Here is a 14,102-nt window from a genome sequence, read left to right as displayed (position 1 = left end):
GCCCCTCTCACCCTTTGATCTGGGCAGACCACTTGATCCTTGGTTCTGCAGTGTGCCTTGCACACCCCTTCCCTTGCTGCCCCCAGGTGGGGACACCTCCGTGGACATCCTCCCGGGCTGTCCTCCCCACTGGCCCACTGACCTCAGCCAGGATTGAGCTTCTGTGGCTCCTGGGTTTTGTCCCCAGTGTGGTGTTTAGTTGCAGCCTTGCAGATATCGGTCCTGCCATGTGTGAGCTTGGCCCTGGGCTGGGGTTTCTCACAGGCTTTCACTCCTTTCTTCTGTAGAGCAGCCTCCCAGGAGGTAGTGTTACCCTGTTTAACAGAAGAGGCCACTGGGGATCTGAGAGGCAAAGGGACTTGCCCAAGGTCACATAGGAAGAAAGTCTCAGAGTTGGTGGTACCTTTCTAACAGCAGTGTTCGGCACCCAGAGGGCACACTTAGGGCTAGTTGATGGAGCTGCTGTGGGGCTTGGGGAGCCCTTGTGCTGGGAAGTACTGAGCAGCTTACCGCTGCTGTAAGGTGACAGCCCGAGGGGAGGTGTTATGAGATGGGAGATGGAGATTTACAATTTGCATCAGCACAGACAAGAGACCTGGGGCCTCTGGGTGGGATAAGCTCAGGCTGCCTGGCCTCATTTCACAGAAAGCTCCACTGGGCCTTGACATCTGTGAACAGCAGGAAGGATGCAGGCTAGACCTGGGAAGGGACTTCCACAGCTGGGGATGGCCAGTGAGGGGAGGCTGGCTCCAGCCTGATGGGTTTGTGTGCTCTCTGCCTGTGCTATGTCTGGGTGTATGGTGGGGGCGACATTGTGGAAAGGGTCTTGAGGACAGAGATGTAGAGCAAGGCACAACGGACCCGGCTATGCACCTCTCCAGGAGGGCGGTGTGACCTCCATCAAGGCACCACACCCCTCGGAGCCTCAGTTTCCCAGACTGTCTAGGAGGCTCACAGCCCTCCCTCGTTTCATTGTGAGCAGGGAGGAAATGAAATCCCAGGAGGAGGTCTTCACCCTAGTTGGCCTGTGGTGGGCACTGGCAGATGTTGGCTCCACCCCTGCCCCTTTTCAACCGTAATTACAGCTCCAGTCCCTGGGGCAACCTTGTTGCTAAGATTGTGTCTCAGTGTCCTCATCCTGCATTTTCAGATCGTTCCCAGCCTCCAATTTAGTAACTTGGACAGACCTGGCTATCTGGGGGAGAAGGGCTCTTTTTTCCGTGGCTCACTGGAGGGAATACCGGGGACCTGGAGGAGACGACTCATTGACCCTTAGTGTTGCAGGGAGACTAGAGAGAGCGAGGCAGGGCCCTTTCCACCCGCATCAGGCTGCCCTGCTTCTCCAGGCCCGGAGCCACTTGGCTGGGCGAGAGAGGGGTTCCAGCCTTTGCTGGCACCGCCCTTGACAAGGGCCAATGAGGCAGGCCTTATGGGGCGGCAGGCCTCGCAGGAGCCCAGCATCATCCTTCTCCATGAGCCTCTCGGCGGTGTGCAGGAGAGTGAGGTGTGCACGTGACCACGAGCCATCGGTACAGATTCCTGAGAGCCCTGTCGATAACACTGGGGAGTGAAGAGAACAGTCTCCTTCTCCACACACAGTAGCAGCTGGACTTTTAGAATTCACTGATTGAGATATGTGACATCAAAAGCTAGTGTGTTTTCAATGACTTTTAAAAGAACATTTCATTAATTTTTATTTTTAGCAGCTTTTTGGGGGTATGGTTTACATGCCATGAAATTTGCCCATTATAAGTGTACCTCAGCTGTGTCTTCACATTGAGTTGGTCTTTATTCCCAGAGCTCTGTTGATTTGAATATAATTTTATCTACATTAGAAGACATGTTGTGTATCCAGTCCGCTATGTGTCTGGATTCACAAGCCCCTTACCATCACCGTGGCTTGGTTCCGAATCCTGACTGTGTAATATTCTAGGAGTCAGAGGGATGTGGGATTGGGCCCCACCCCAGCTCTTCCTGCCCTGTGACTTTGAACTGGTCACCCTCCATCTCTTGGCGTCTTTTGCTCCTCTGAGACTAGCATGGCAGGACTACTGTGTGAATGGCATGAGGGGAGGTGCATGGTGGGCCAGAGAACCCGTAAAACATCATACCTGTGTGGTCCATGTTCATTTTAATCTAATCCAAGGCCCGAAAACACAGCAAGTGGCAGAGTGACAGGGAGGAGGGTTCGCCGACTCCTGCTCCCTGGCAGACCGGACTTGGAAGCACAGAGAGGGGATCCACTTGGGCAGATGGGGTCTGAGCCCAGGGCTTTATGTGCATTGATCCCGGCCCCGCCCCACCTCCCGTACTGTGCTCACGCTGGAGACACTTAATGGCCCTGCGTGACCTGGGTAACCAGGTCAGGTGGCAGTGCCTCCACTCACAATCCATGGAGCAACAACTTACTTGGGATCTGCTGGAGCAACAGGCTCCATGCCATACCGGCCCCCACGACAGCCGCTCCTCCTCTATACAGCTGGCTCTCTGCCTGCCTGCTGGCCCTGGCTCTGCCCCCAGGCCTGTCTTTGTACAGTCTGAAAGCTTATCTCCCTCTGAGTGGTTGCTGACCCTGAGGCCCCCAAATGCCCCTCACCTGCTAGTCAGAAGCCCCTTGTTCCGAGTCTCTCCACCTCCCACCCAAGCTGGCCGCACAAACTAGGCGATTAGGATACATTTGGTTGTCCCCAGGCCTGGCTGCGGGCTTGGTTGGGCAGCTGGCCAGATGAGGCAGTGAGAAGCAAGGAGAGGTATCTGATGGAATGAGGGCCTCATTTGATTGTTTCATTAACCCAAACTTTTTAAGCACCTACTATGGACTTGGCCTCTGCCCTCCACGCCAGACACCTAGTTTGTCCAGATATCCATCAGGTGGACAGTGGGGTCCATTGAGCCAACCATATCTCTTCTTGCTTCCCCAGCCCTCTGCCTGGCCACACCCCTCCCTTCTTCAACCAGAACCAGGCTTAGGTTGCTCCTGATCCCCCCACCCTGTGCCACCCCACCCAAGCCCTTGCCTGGGGAGACTCCACAAACCCTCCGGCGTTCAAGGGCTGCCTCTCTCCCAACTAAGCCTTTCTCTGTGTGTTCACCCCTCACCTTTTCTCCCCTGAACTCCCAGACTTGCTGCCTGGATAATTTATTTTGGCACTGAAGCATTTAAGCCCTGTTGCGGTTATTCAGCTGTTTTGTGTGTGTACAACGTGTTTCTAGCAGACACTGAGCTCCTGGGAGGCAGGGCGTGTGGCTGGCATGTTTTTGCAGCTCCTTTAATGCCTAGTGCATTGCTAGGCACTTCATATTGAAAGCGAGGTCACTAGTGAGCTGGAATGGCAGATGAGACAGGGTTCGTTATTAGTCCTTCTGAGGACTCTCTAGGGTGCATCCTCGGTCCCTATCCCAGATTCGGGTAGGGAGCATGAAGGGAAATACCTCCAGTGTTTCACATTTGGCCAGAAAGGTTGCGAATCTTGCTGAAGGTCACACAGTGAGTGACAGGATAGGTTGTCCCGGGCTCAGGCTGGTCTCCTCAACTGTGATAACCCTTCCTGGGTGTCTGGGTGTCTCCATTCTGCCTATCACCATGTGTGCGACTGGGAATGTGTGCATTTCTCTCTCTCTCTCTCTGTGTGTGTGTGTGTGTGTGTGTGTGTGTCTGGAAGGAAGCAAGAGTAGCCAGCTGTTGTCCAAGAGAAGGCTGCCAAGTCCACAGAGTAATTGTGGAATACGTGTGGCGTTGTGTGGGGCTTCGTGACCGGGTGTGTCTGTGAGGCCTTGGCAATCACCCTCTGACATCCGCCAGCATTGTCGTGCTGCTGGCCTGGGCCCGCTAGGCTGACTTTGTAACCTAGGTCAAGATGGGCCCTGCAGCTCCCAGCAGGAGATAGGGCGGAACCCACAGCACAGGCCTCCCGTTAAGCCTGCGGCCCCTGAATCTGAGACCCAGAGCTGGGGAATGGCTGCGGCTATGCGTTTCACGTGGCCCTTTCCTGGGGCCCTGCCCCTGGGTGCATTTCCTCCTGGAGGCTTTGGGGCAGGGTCCTCCCCATGGGCCTGAGCATCCAGCAACCTCTCCACACAAGCTTGCTGTTCCTGCTCCTCCTCCCTCTGGTGTCCCATGTTTGGAGGACTGGGTCGAGGGCCTCGGGGATAAACCAGCTGCCTCACATCCCACCCTGCCCTGCAGCCCGAGGAGCTTACCAACGCCCTAGAAATCAGCAACATCGTCTTCACCAGCCTCTTTGCCCTGGAGATGCTGCTGAAGCTGCTCGTGTATGGTCCCTTTGGCTACATCAAGAATCCCTACAACATCTTCGACGGTGTCATTGTGGTCATCAGGTATGACTACCCCCCGCCACTGACTCTCACTTGAGGAACGCCAGCAGGGGTGGCTTGGGGCCAGGGGCAATGCCACCTATTCCCCTGGGGTGGAGGGGTCTGGAGTCAGGCCCCACTGACCCCACGGGATCTGCCACTCCCCCTAGGTGGGGGGCTGTCTGTGTCCCCATGCCCCCTCCATCTCTCTCTTGGCCCCACCTTGCTCACGTGGACCTTGGGCTCACCTCTTCATTGCCCAGGCCCCTCTTTAGTCTCCTCTCCCCACTCCTACCTCTTGTCCTTGACCCCACCCAGGCCTGGGATGGGCGAGGGTTGGGGATTGGCTTTAGAAAGGAGTTGGAAGAAGTATGAGGCCCAGCCAGCTGCCCGGCTCGAAAAGTGCTTGGAAACCATCTCAGACACCAGCAACTTGCTTTAGGGTTTCCAAGACCTTGGGAAAGTGCTCCTTCCTCCCCAGGCCTGAGGCCAGGAGAACCACTTTATTGCCTTTGGAATTGGCTTTAGATTTCATTAGAAGAGAACAAAGCAAATATTCCATAACTTGATGCAGTTGCATTGGCCAAATTTAGGGAGGGGGCTGTCTGCTGCCAGGATGTGATCTCTGGCAGGGATGAGAGAGCAGAGGGGGCTGGGCTGTCACCCAAATCCTCACTATCTCGGAGGCTCCTGCTTGGAGGTCTGGGTGCCCACCTGTGCCCCATTTTCTCTTGATGTGCCCGCTCAGCCAGGCCCTTGGGTGCTACTGAGTCCTCTCCGAGGGAGTAGGGGGAAAGAGTGAAGGTGCAGGGGGCTCAGGCTGCCTGCCCCTTTTGCAGCGTGTGGGAGATCGTGGGCCAGCAGGGGGGCGGCCTGTCGGTGCTGCGGACCTTCCGCCTGATGCGCGTGCTGAAGCTGGTGCGCTTCCTGCCGGCGCTGCAGCGGCAGCTGGTGGTGCTCATGAAGACCATGGACAACGTGGCCACCTTCTGCATGCTGCTCATGCTCTTCATCTTCATCTTCAGGTGAGGGCGGCGTGGCACCGTGCCGGCTGAGAGACTGGCCAGGCTGGGGGCAGGAGGGCCTGAGGGGTGGGGAGCACTGGGCTCTGTCCCCTAGCTTGTGACCCCCTTGTGCCCACAGCATCCTGGGCATGCATCTCTTCGGCTGCAAGTTTGCCTCCGAGCGGGATGGGGACACCCTGCCAGACCGGAAGAATTTTGACTCCTTGCTCTGGGCCATCGTCACTGTCTTTCAGGTGCGAGGGTAACAAGGCAGGGCGTGGACAGGGACCGTCAGGTGCTGCTAGTATAGGCCCTGACTTCTGTCCTCTGCCCACAGATCCTCACCCAGGAGGACTGGAACAAAGTCCTGTACAATGGTATGGCCTCCACGTCATCCTGGGCAGCCCTTTACTTCATTGCCCTCATGACCTTCGGCAACTACGTGCTCTTCAATTTGCTGGTCGCTATTCTGGTGGAGGGCTTCCAGGCAGAGGTAACCCGCTGCCCTGCCCACCTCACCCTGCCCATAGCGGTCCCACTTCCAATGGGCTGCCTGTCCTGAGCTCCTCCCTCAACTTTGGGGGCCTGGGAGGTCCCACAGGAAGCGCCTCTTAGACTAAGCCAGGGTGGACCAGGGATGGGAGGCTCCGGGTCTCATGCAGCCCCTTGTCACATGGGACACAGGATGGTTGTGTGGGGTTCCTGCGCCGAAGCTTAGCTACCGAGTAGACATCCCTTTCGGAGTTGGCTAGACCCCTTCCCCAGAGAGGCAGACCAGATAAGTGTCTGCCTGTGGTACAGCTGGACTCCTGAGCACAGTGCTCTATGGAACACCTGGAGAGGACTCCTCTGAGCCGAGGGGTGCAGGAAGCTTGTGTGCAAGTCATCTGAGCTCTGACTGAGCAGATGAAGATGCCACTAAGACCAGGGCAGGGCTTAGCTGCCCAGGGTGAGAAATGAGCCCAATTAGCTACGGGCATGGCAGAGATGAGCGTCCTATTTCCAGCCCAGTCTCCATCACCTTCGTCACAGGCAGCGTCATCAATTAATATTGATTTACATTGATCCTGCCCTTGCCGTGTCAGCAAGCAGCCTCTGCCCAAAGGGCTGCACCCCTTCCTCTCCCTCAGCTCTGCCTCTCTTCCCACCCAAGCCCCTAGACCCATCCCAGCTTGCTGGGGCCTCAAACAGGGCAGTTTGACCCAACCTAGAAATGCTGCAGGTTGGGTCTGGAGAAGCTCTTGGTCCAGTTCTCTCCGGGTGACCCGGATGGAAACTCCCGCTGCGGCCTGGTCTATAAATACCCAGCACACGGTGGAAAAACAAAAATCTATTTTCCGACTCTTTCCCAGTCTTGCAAGGGAGGGCTTTTCCCTGTAGGCCGGCTGGGTTGGTGGGGTGCAGCGTATCTGTCCCACACTGGCCTTTCTCCCCGCTACCGTTTTCAGTCTGTAGTTATCCGTTACCGCATTTCCTTCCCACTATGGGGCAGCCAGGGCAGCTGGTGGGGGAGGCTTTGGTGATGGCTGTGCCTCTTGCAGGGAGGGATGCCAGTATGCTCCCTGGAATGGGACACTAATTTGGGGGTTTCCTGAGGCCTGAAGAATTAAGGGGCATCACAGTGCTCCCACAAGAGCCAGTAGACTCACTCTGCTGCTGCTCAGGGCCTATAAGAGGAGGAGCTGAGTGAGGACCGGGCTTCCTGGCCCCTTCCAAAGGCCGCTCCTGCCAGTCACGGTTCCCTCAGAAAAATTCCCGTGCAACTCTGTGGAGGGAAATGGAAAACACCGCGAGCCTATTCCCCTCGCCTCCTCTGCCACTCAGCCGCCAAGGCAGTCTGCAGGTGCCCAGCACAGATGGCCCCCTCCCCAGCACTCAGCCCTTTCAGCAAACACCTTGTTAACTTGAGTGCAGCCGCCCGCGGCCTGGTTGCTAGGCAACAGCAAAGCTGGAGTGTGGGAATGAGAGCAGCCTGGCCCTGGGGCAGCCTGGTCACTCTGGCCCTGCTGGGGGCCTGGGAGCTGCCCCAGTGTGAGGGCTCAACAAGGCCCGGCAGCCACACCCTCCCCAACCTTTGCAGTGTCAGGACCTTTGCAAGGAGGGTCTCACTCAGGATGCGGCGTCTTGGGCTGTAATGCTTCAGGCCTGGGGTGGGATGCAGAAAGGATTTTAAGAACATCCCCTCTCCATGAGAGTGGGCAGTAACTGTGGCCCGAAGTGCCCATGGGAGGGGCTGGGCCAGTTGCTCCACTGTCCTTCACGTGGTGGGCAGGGGTGGGGAGTGTCCCTCGATGCCCATGGCCTGGACACCTCCAAGGCCCCTGCCCTCTCCTGGGTAAGGTTTCAGGGGGCCCCACGGTTTGGCAGGGGAGTCTGGTTTTGCTGTCGTGATGGCCTGGGATTTTTGTTTTTATTTTGACAAATAAGACAACCCACCTTGGCAGAGGAAGTGGCTGCCGCATTTTGGTGGGATTCCCCAGCAGGAGGCCTCAAGGGTAGCCCCCCTGCTGGCCTTGCTACCCTGCCAAGAGCTAGGAGGGGGTGGTCCAGGGACACAGCCTGCTTGGCTGGTGATTTCCTGACTTGCAGGGGGCAGCGCCCTGAATCCCTGTGTATTTATCATTCACACACTTAATTAAATGAACAGGCAGCAGGCCCTGTGTGAGGCCATTAATTGATACTAAACAACATCAGAGCCATCATCTCAGCATTACTTGTCACATCCCATCTCAAACGGAGCAGCTGGATCTATTCTGATCTGAAGGGACTTAAGCCGAGAGCATGAGATGTTATGAGGCCTGACTTGGCTCCGTGTTGACTCTGACTTTTGTCCATTCCTTTCCCTGCTTCCTTCCCATTCCCCAAGCCCACTGCCTCCGAGCCAGTGAGAGGAGAGGGGTGTTCTGAGCCACAGACTCGGGTTCCAGGCCCAGATCCACCTCTTACTCTGTATGATTTGGGGCAGTTTGCTCAACTTCTCCAAATCTCGAGTTTCTCCTGTGTAAGATGGCAATCCTGGAACCTACTTCCTACCTTGCAAGGAAGCCAGCTGGAGTTAAGGAGGTAGTTTCCCATGCCGGGCACACCCTTCATGAATGGTGGCTGTTATTATTAGGATTATGGGGGGACTTGATTCTTTCCTGCCCTTGTCCCCATCTTTTTGGCCTCTGCCCTCACCCTTCAGATTCATTCTGGCCTGAGGGCCTGTAGTTGAATTCTGGAAGGCTGTTCTATCCCCTCTCTGCCCCCTATTCCCCGTGTCTCTCATTTCCCCTGCTGTGGGGTTTGCGCCCCTCCTTTTCTTCATCCTCTCTCGACACTGCTGATATCTGAAGGCCCCGAGCGCCTGTGACCAGCGGCCCTCCCCTGCCTCCCCCTTTCCCTGTAGGAAATCAGCAAACGGGAAGATGCGAGTGGACAGTTAAGCTGTATTCAGCTGCCTGTCAACTCCCAGGGGGTAGGTACGCGATCATGAGCCGGCATGCCTCCTGTGCCCCGTGCCCCTCCACTCCACCTCCGTGTCTCTGTGCTCGTGTTCACGCTCCGCTGCTGTGCAACCTGTCATAGCCGTGATGGTCGTTGGTGTTGTGAGGTTTGCTTCGATTTTAAGTCCCTTCCCCCTTGAGGACATGGAAGTCCTTGAGGACAAGTCCGAACATGGAAGGGAGGTACCTCCTTGCCTCTGTCCCCATCAACCCGCCAAGGGCACCATCTCCATCCCTGCCAGACCGGTGGATGGGCCGGAGAAGGAAGGGACTTAGAATCCTCTGTGTGCACGTGTGTGCGGCACCCCATGTGTGGGGCACCCCGTGTGTGCGTGCCTGTGCTGAAGTCCCGGAGGAGTCCCAGACGTCCGGCTTCAGTGGAGTCAAGATCTGTGGCCATAGACCATACTCCCCCATCTCCCACCCCTTCACCCCTTGCCCCAGGCCCCTGTTGGAGACCCCGCAAGCTGCCTCAGCTCAGGACAAGTCCTTGGAGGATGTGGGGATGGGATGTGGCTCTTGCCAAAATGTACCAATATTTTAAATCACTCTGAGCCTTTGGCCACTTCATCACCCAGTTAGGTCCAGCTGGCGCTCTCAGGGCTGGCTCCCCCTCTGGCCCCATGACAAGCCTGTGCTCTGCTGTTCCCTGCCCTGGCACCAGAATTTGGGGCAAAGCCAGCATTCCTGTGGGACCCCATGGTGCTGCATATCCCGAGCAGGCCCCTGGAGATCCCACTTGATAATTAAAGGCCTCGTTAGGGCTGTAAACTGAGTTAATGAAAATGATCCCCTGAGATGCCAATTACCCAATATTTATGTCCTTATCAAAAGTAGCAATCAAGTATTTTTTAATAACTTCTTAAGGAGAAGTGTGTAATTACTGGGGAACCTACTGACCTGCTAAGAAGAAAGAAAAAACTGTCCCAGAGACAGGGAGAGAGGTAAAAATGGGGCCAGGGAGGGGCTGGGACTTGGGGAAGATGAAGGGAAGACACTGAGGGACTGAAGTGGCGTCCTCGGGCTGAGCTTCTCTGTCTGGGGTCTTTCAATTTCCTTCCAGGGTCCTCAAGTCTGAGGCTCAGGGGAGGGGAGCTGTGGAGAGAAAGCAAAGGGCCTCGAGTGGACTTTTGCAAGAGAGGCTCTAGTCACCACTTCACTCAGGTCCCCAGGACCCCAGCCCCCTCTGGCCTGTGCCACCCACCACCTAGCTCCCCCTTCTCTCCCCAGCCAGCCTTGGTGACTGTTCATCCAGGCTGGTTGTGCTGTGGGCTCACATAAGACGTGGCCTTTTCTGAGTTGTGGCTGGAGAGGCAGAGGTGGTGGGGCCCTGGGAAGCCTTGGGCCCTAAGCCTGGGGGGTCTGGCCTGCGCCGGTGCATGCCTTGTGCCGTGGTTGCTGGTTCCTGTGGCCTATATGTAGTGTGTGTGTGTGAAGAGAGGGAGGCCCGGTCCACCCCAACCTCCCCAGCCTGGCCCGATCCCTAATGGTCCGCTGCTCCCCTGCCTTAGGGAGATGCCAACAAGTCCGAATCAGAGCCCGATTTCTTCTCACCCAGCCTGGATGGTGATGGGGACAGGAAGAAGTGCTTGGCCTGTGAGTACCTATCCTGGGGTGCGGCTTTTGGCCCTGGGCCAGCCCTGAGTGGACTCGGGATGTCTCCCTCTGTCCCCCTGCAGTGGTGTCCCTGGGAGAGCATCCGGAGCTGCGGAAGAGCCTGCTGCCGCCTCTCATCATCCACACGGCCGCCACACCCATGTCGCTGCCCAAGAGCACCAGCACGGGCCTGGGCGAGGCGCTGGGCCCCATGTCGCGCCGCACCAGCAGCAGCGGGTCGGCGGAGCCCGGGGCGGCCCACGAGATGAAGTCACCGGTAGGGGGTGCATGTGGGTACCCCGATGGTGGGAGATATTCCAAGGAGGACAGGAGGAAGAGAGGATGGAGGCAGGCGGGTCCAAGGGCATAGCCCCTGCCCCATGGGCTGGACGGGGTCTGGGTGTGCCTGGACAAGCCCCTGGGGAGTCCGAGCCAGTGATGCAAGCCAGGGAAGGAGCCCTAGCCTGGGGGATGAAAGAACAGGGCCTAAGCTGACCCGTTCTGTTCCCTAGCTGAGTGACCTCGGGCAAGACACCACCTCTCTGAGCTGCTTCTGTAAAATGGGCGTGGGGTGTCCCTACCTCCTCAAGACCGAATAATAATAATAGCAGACCCTCATCTAGGTACTGATTATGTGCCAGACACTCTTCTAAACACTACTCCGAAGCATTTTAAATGCATTTAATCCTTACAGCAACCCTGGGAGGTAGGTACCACAACGATTCCCATTTTACAGAGGGGGCTTGAGCCTCAGATTGCAGAAGGGAATGGCAGAGCCAGCATTTTAATCCAGGAGGCTAGTGTTGGTGCCATGCTCTCGTGATTTTATTTATTTTTAATTTTTTAAATTTCGCTTTTAATTGACGAATACTAATCATGTATATTTATGGGGCACAATGTGACGTTTTGATATATGCATACACTATAGGATGATTACATCAAGCTAATTAGCATATGCATCACTTCACATACTTATGTTTTTGTGTGTGGTGTGAACATTTAAAAATCTACTCTCTTAGCAATTTTGAAATATACATTACATTATTATTGACTATAACCATCATGCTGTGCAATAAATCTTGAAAATTGATTTCTCCTGTCCAACTGAAACTTTGTATCCTTTGGCTAAGCCTTCCCCATTGGCCCCATCCTTACCCTTCCCAACCCCAGCCCCTGCTAATCACCATTCTACTTTCCACTTCTATGAGTTCAATTTTTTTGAATTTCACATATAAGTGAGATCATATGGTATTTATTTGTCTTTCTGTGCCTTGTGTATTTCACTTAGCACAATGTCCTCCAGTTCATCCATGTTGTCACAAATGACAGTCTTCTTTTTTAAGGCTGAATAGTATTCCACAGTGCATGTATGCCATATTTTCTTTCTTTTCTTTCCTTTCTGCTCTGTCACCCAGGCTGGAGTGCAGTGGTGCGATCTCAGCTCACTGCTTGCAACCTCTGCCTCCCAGGTTCAAGCGATTCTCCTGCCTCAGCCTCCTGATTAGCTGGGATTATAGGCATGTGCCACCATGCCTGGCTAATTTTTTGTATTTTTAGTAGAGATGGGGTTTCACCATGTTGGCCAGGCTGGTCTCAAATACCTGGCCTCAAGTGATCTGCCTGGCTTGGCCTCCCAAAGTGCTGGGATTACAGGCATAAAGCCACTGCGCCTGGCCCATATTTTCTTTATCCAGTCTTCCATTGATGGATACTTAGGTTGATTCCATATATTGGCTATGGTGAATAATGCTGAAATGAAGATGGGAGTGCCCATATCTCGTCCACTTACAGATTTCAAATCCTTTGGATAAATACCCAGTGGTGGAATTGCTAGGTCATATGGCAACTCTATATTTAGGTTTTTGAGGAACCTGCAAACTGTTTTCCATAATGGCCGTACTAATTTACATTTCCACCAACAGGACACGAAGGTTCCCTTTCCTCCACATCCTCACCAGCACTTGCTGTCTTTCATCACGTTCATAGTAGCCAATCCAACAGGTGTGAGATAACTCACTGTGGTTTTAATTTGCATTTCCCTGGTGATTAGTGACATTGAGCATTTCTTCATATACCTGTTGGCCATCTGTGTCTCCTTTTTTTTTGAGATGGAGTTTTGCTCTGTCACCCAGGCTGGAGTGCAACAGTTCACTGCAACCTCTGCCTTCCAGGTTCAAGCGATTGTCCTGCCTCAGCCTCCCGAGTAGCTGGGATTGCAGGCATGCGCCACCACGCCCAGCTAATATTTTGTATTTTTAGTAGAGATGGGGTTTCATCACATTGGCCAGGCTGGTCTCGAACTCCTGGCCTCAGGTCATCTGCCCGCCTTGGCCTCCCAATGTGCTGGGATTACTAGTGTGAGCCACGGTGCCCGGCCCTGTATCTCCTTTTGAGGAATGTCTATTCAGGCCCTTTGCCCATTTTTTAGATTGGGTTAATTTTTTGCTGTTGAGTTGTGTTTCTTCACCCCATTATATATACTGCCCATCAGCTGATTATAACACTTCTCTCACCAACTAAATGAGGAATGAGCTCTATTGCCATATCTATTTTACAGATGAGGAAACAGATGCACAGAGAGGCTTAATAACTTGCCCCAGGTCACTCAGTTGTTTGGGGTGAGCCAGGATCTGAACCCAGGCATCAGAGTCCAGAGGTCCTGCTCACACCCCTACACTTGATGTGATGCCAGTGAGGCTCCCAGGAGACCGGGTGCACATGAGAGGACAGGGCTGCTCGGCCCTGCCTGAGACCACTCCTCCCCTGCTCACCCACAGCCCAGTGCCCGCAGCTCCCCGCACAGCCCCTGGAGCGCTGCAAGCAGCTGGACCAGCAGGCGCTCCAGCCGGAACAGCCTCGGCCGTGCCCCCAGCCTGAAGCGGAGAAGCCCAAGTGGGGAGCGGCGGTCCCTGTTGTCAGGAGAAGGCCAGGAGAGCCAGGATGAGGAGGAGAGCTCAGAAGAGGAGCGGGCCAGCCCCGCGGGCAGCGACCGTCGCCACAGGGAGTCCCTGGAGCGGGAGGCCAAGAGTTCCTTTGACCTGCCAGACACACTGCAGGTGCCAGGGCTGCACCGCACTGCCAGTGGCCGAGGCTCTGCTTCTGAGCACCAGGACTGCAATGGCAAGTCGGCTTCGGGGCGTCTGGCCCGGGCCCTGCGGCCCGACGACCCCCCACTGGATGGGGATGACGCGGATGACGAGGGCAACCTGGTGAGGCCCCTGTGGGCACAGTGACCCCTCGCCCCTGACCTTGAAAGAGGGGAGCTGTGCCTGGCCCGGCAGGGTACGAGGGAGTTACCATTCCAAGCCCAGGGGATATCAAGGGGCACCTGGAAACCGAGCTCCAAACAGTCCCTTTTCTTCCTCTGCCCGCCTTGCCAAACCCCAGATCCTTGTCATGCCTATGCCTGGGGCTGCGGCTCTGCCACCCTTGGTGGATATGAATGATTTTGGGCAGATGTGTATGAATCTTTCATGGCCCTCCCCCTGTGACTCAGAAAGACCCATCGATCATCTCTCCAAACTGGTCCCCCCCCCATCCCCCTTTCTCATCTCAACCTCATCACAAGCCTTGACTTCCCACTCCTTCCATACCCATGTGCCCCTCCCCCAACCCCCTCACCACCACCATTCCCCCTGGGGATGGGGTGCAGTGACCTCAGGGTTAGTACGTGAAGAGTAGGCCCGGTGTCTCCTCAGCTCAG

The 14,102-nt window shown here is 55.5% G+C and overlaps 1 protein-coding gene across 15 annotated transcripts in view; it reads left to right on the top strand.

Moving 5' to 3' along the window:
• LOC105472389 (calcium voltage-gated channel subunit alpha1 G) overlaps nt 1-14,102 on the top strand; it is a 66,797-nt gene that overhangs the window by 25,600 nt on the left and 27,095 nt on the right. For 8 of the 15 annotated variants that reach the window (XM_011725587.3, XM_011725585.3, XM_011725576.3 and 5 more), the window contains exons 10-17: nt 4,187-4,338; nt 5,154-5,339; nt 5,458-5,572; nt 5,656-5,811; nt 8,707-8,775; nt 10,315-10,399; nt 10,483-10,676; nt 13,177-13,608. In XM_011725587.3, the coding sequence (XP_011723889.2) occupies nt 4,187-4,338; nt 5,154-5,339; nt 5,458-5,572; nt 5,656-5,811; nt 8,707-8,775; nt 10,315-10,399; nt 10,483-10,676; nt 13,177-13,608 (1,389 nt within the window). The remainder of the gene's footprint in view (nt 1-4,186; nt 4,339-5,153; nt 5,340-5,457; nt 5,573-5,655; nt 5,812-8,706; nt 8,776-10,314; nt 10,400-10,482; nt 10,677-13,176; nt 13,609-14,102) is intronic. The other 7 variants (XM_011725590.3, XM_011725588.3, XM_011725583.3 and 4 more) reach the window with 1 other exon arrangement.

Source organism: Macaca nemestrina, chromosome 17, assembly GCF_043159975.1.
Source record: "Macaca nemestrina isolate mMacNem1 chromosome 17, mMacNem.hap1, whole genome shotgun sequence".
In the NCBI taxonomy this organism is placed as follows: Eukaryota; Metazoa; Chordata; class Mammalia; order Primates; family Cercopithecidae; genus Macaca; species Macaca nemestrina.
This window is presented reverse-complemented; position numbering and strand designations above follow the sequence as displayed.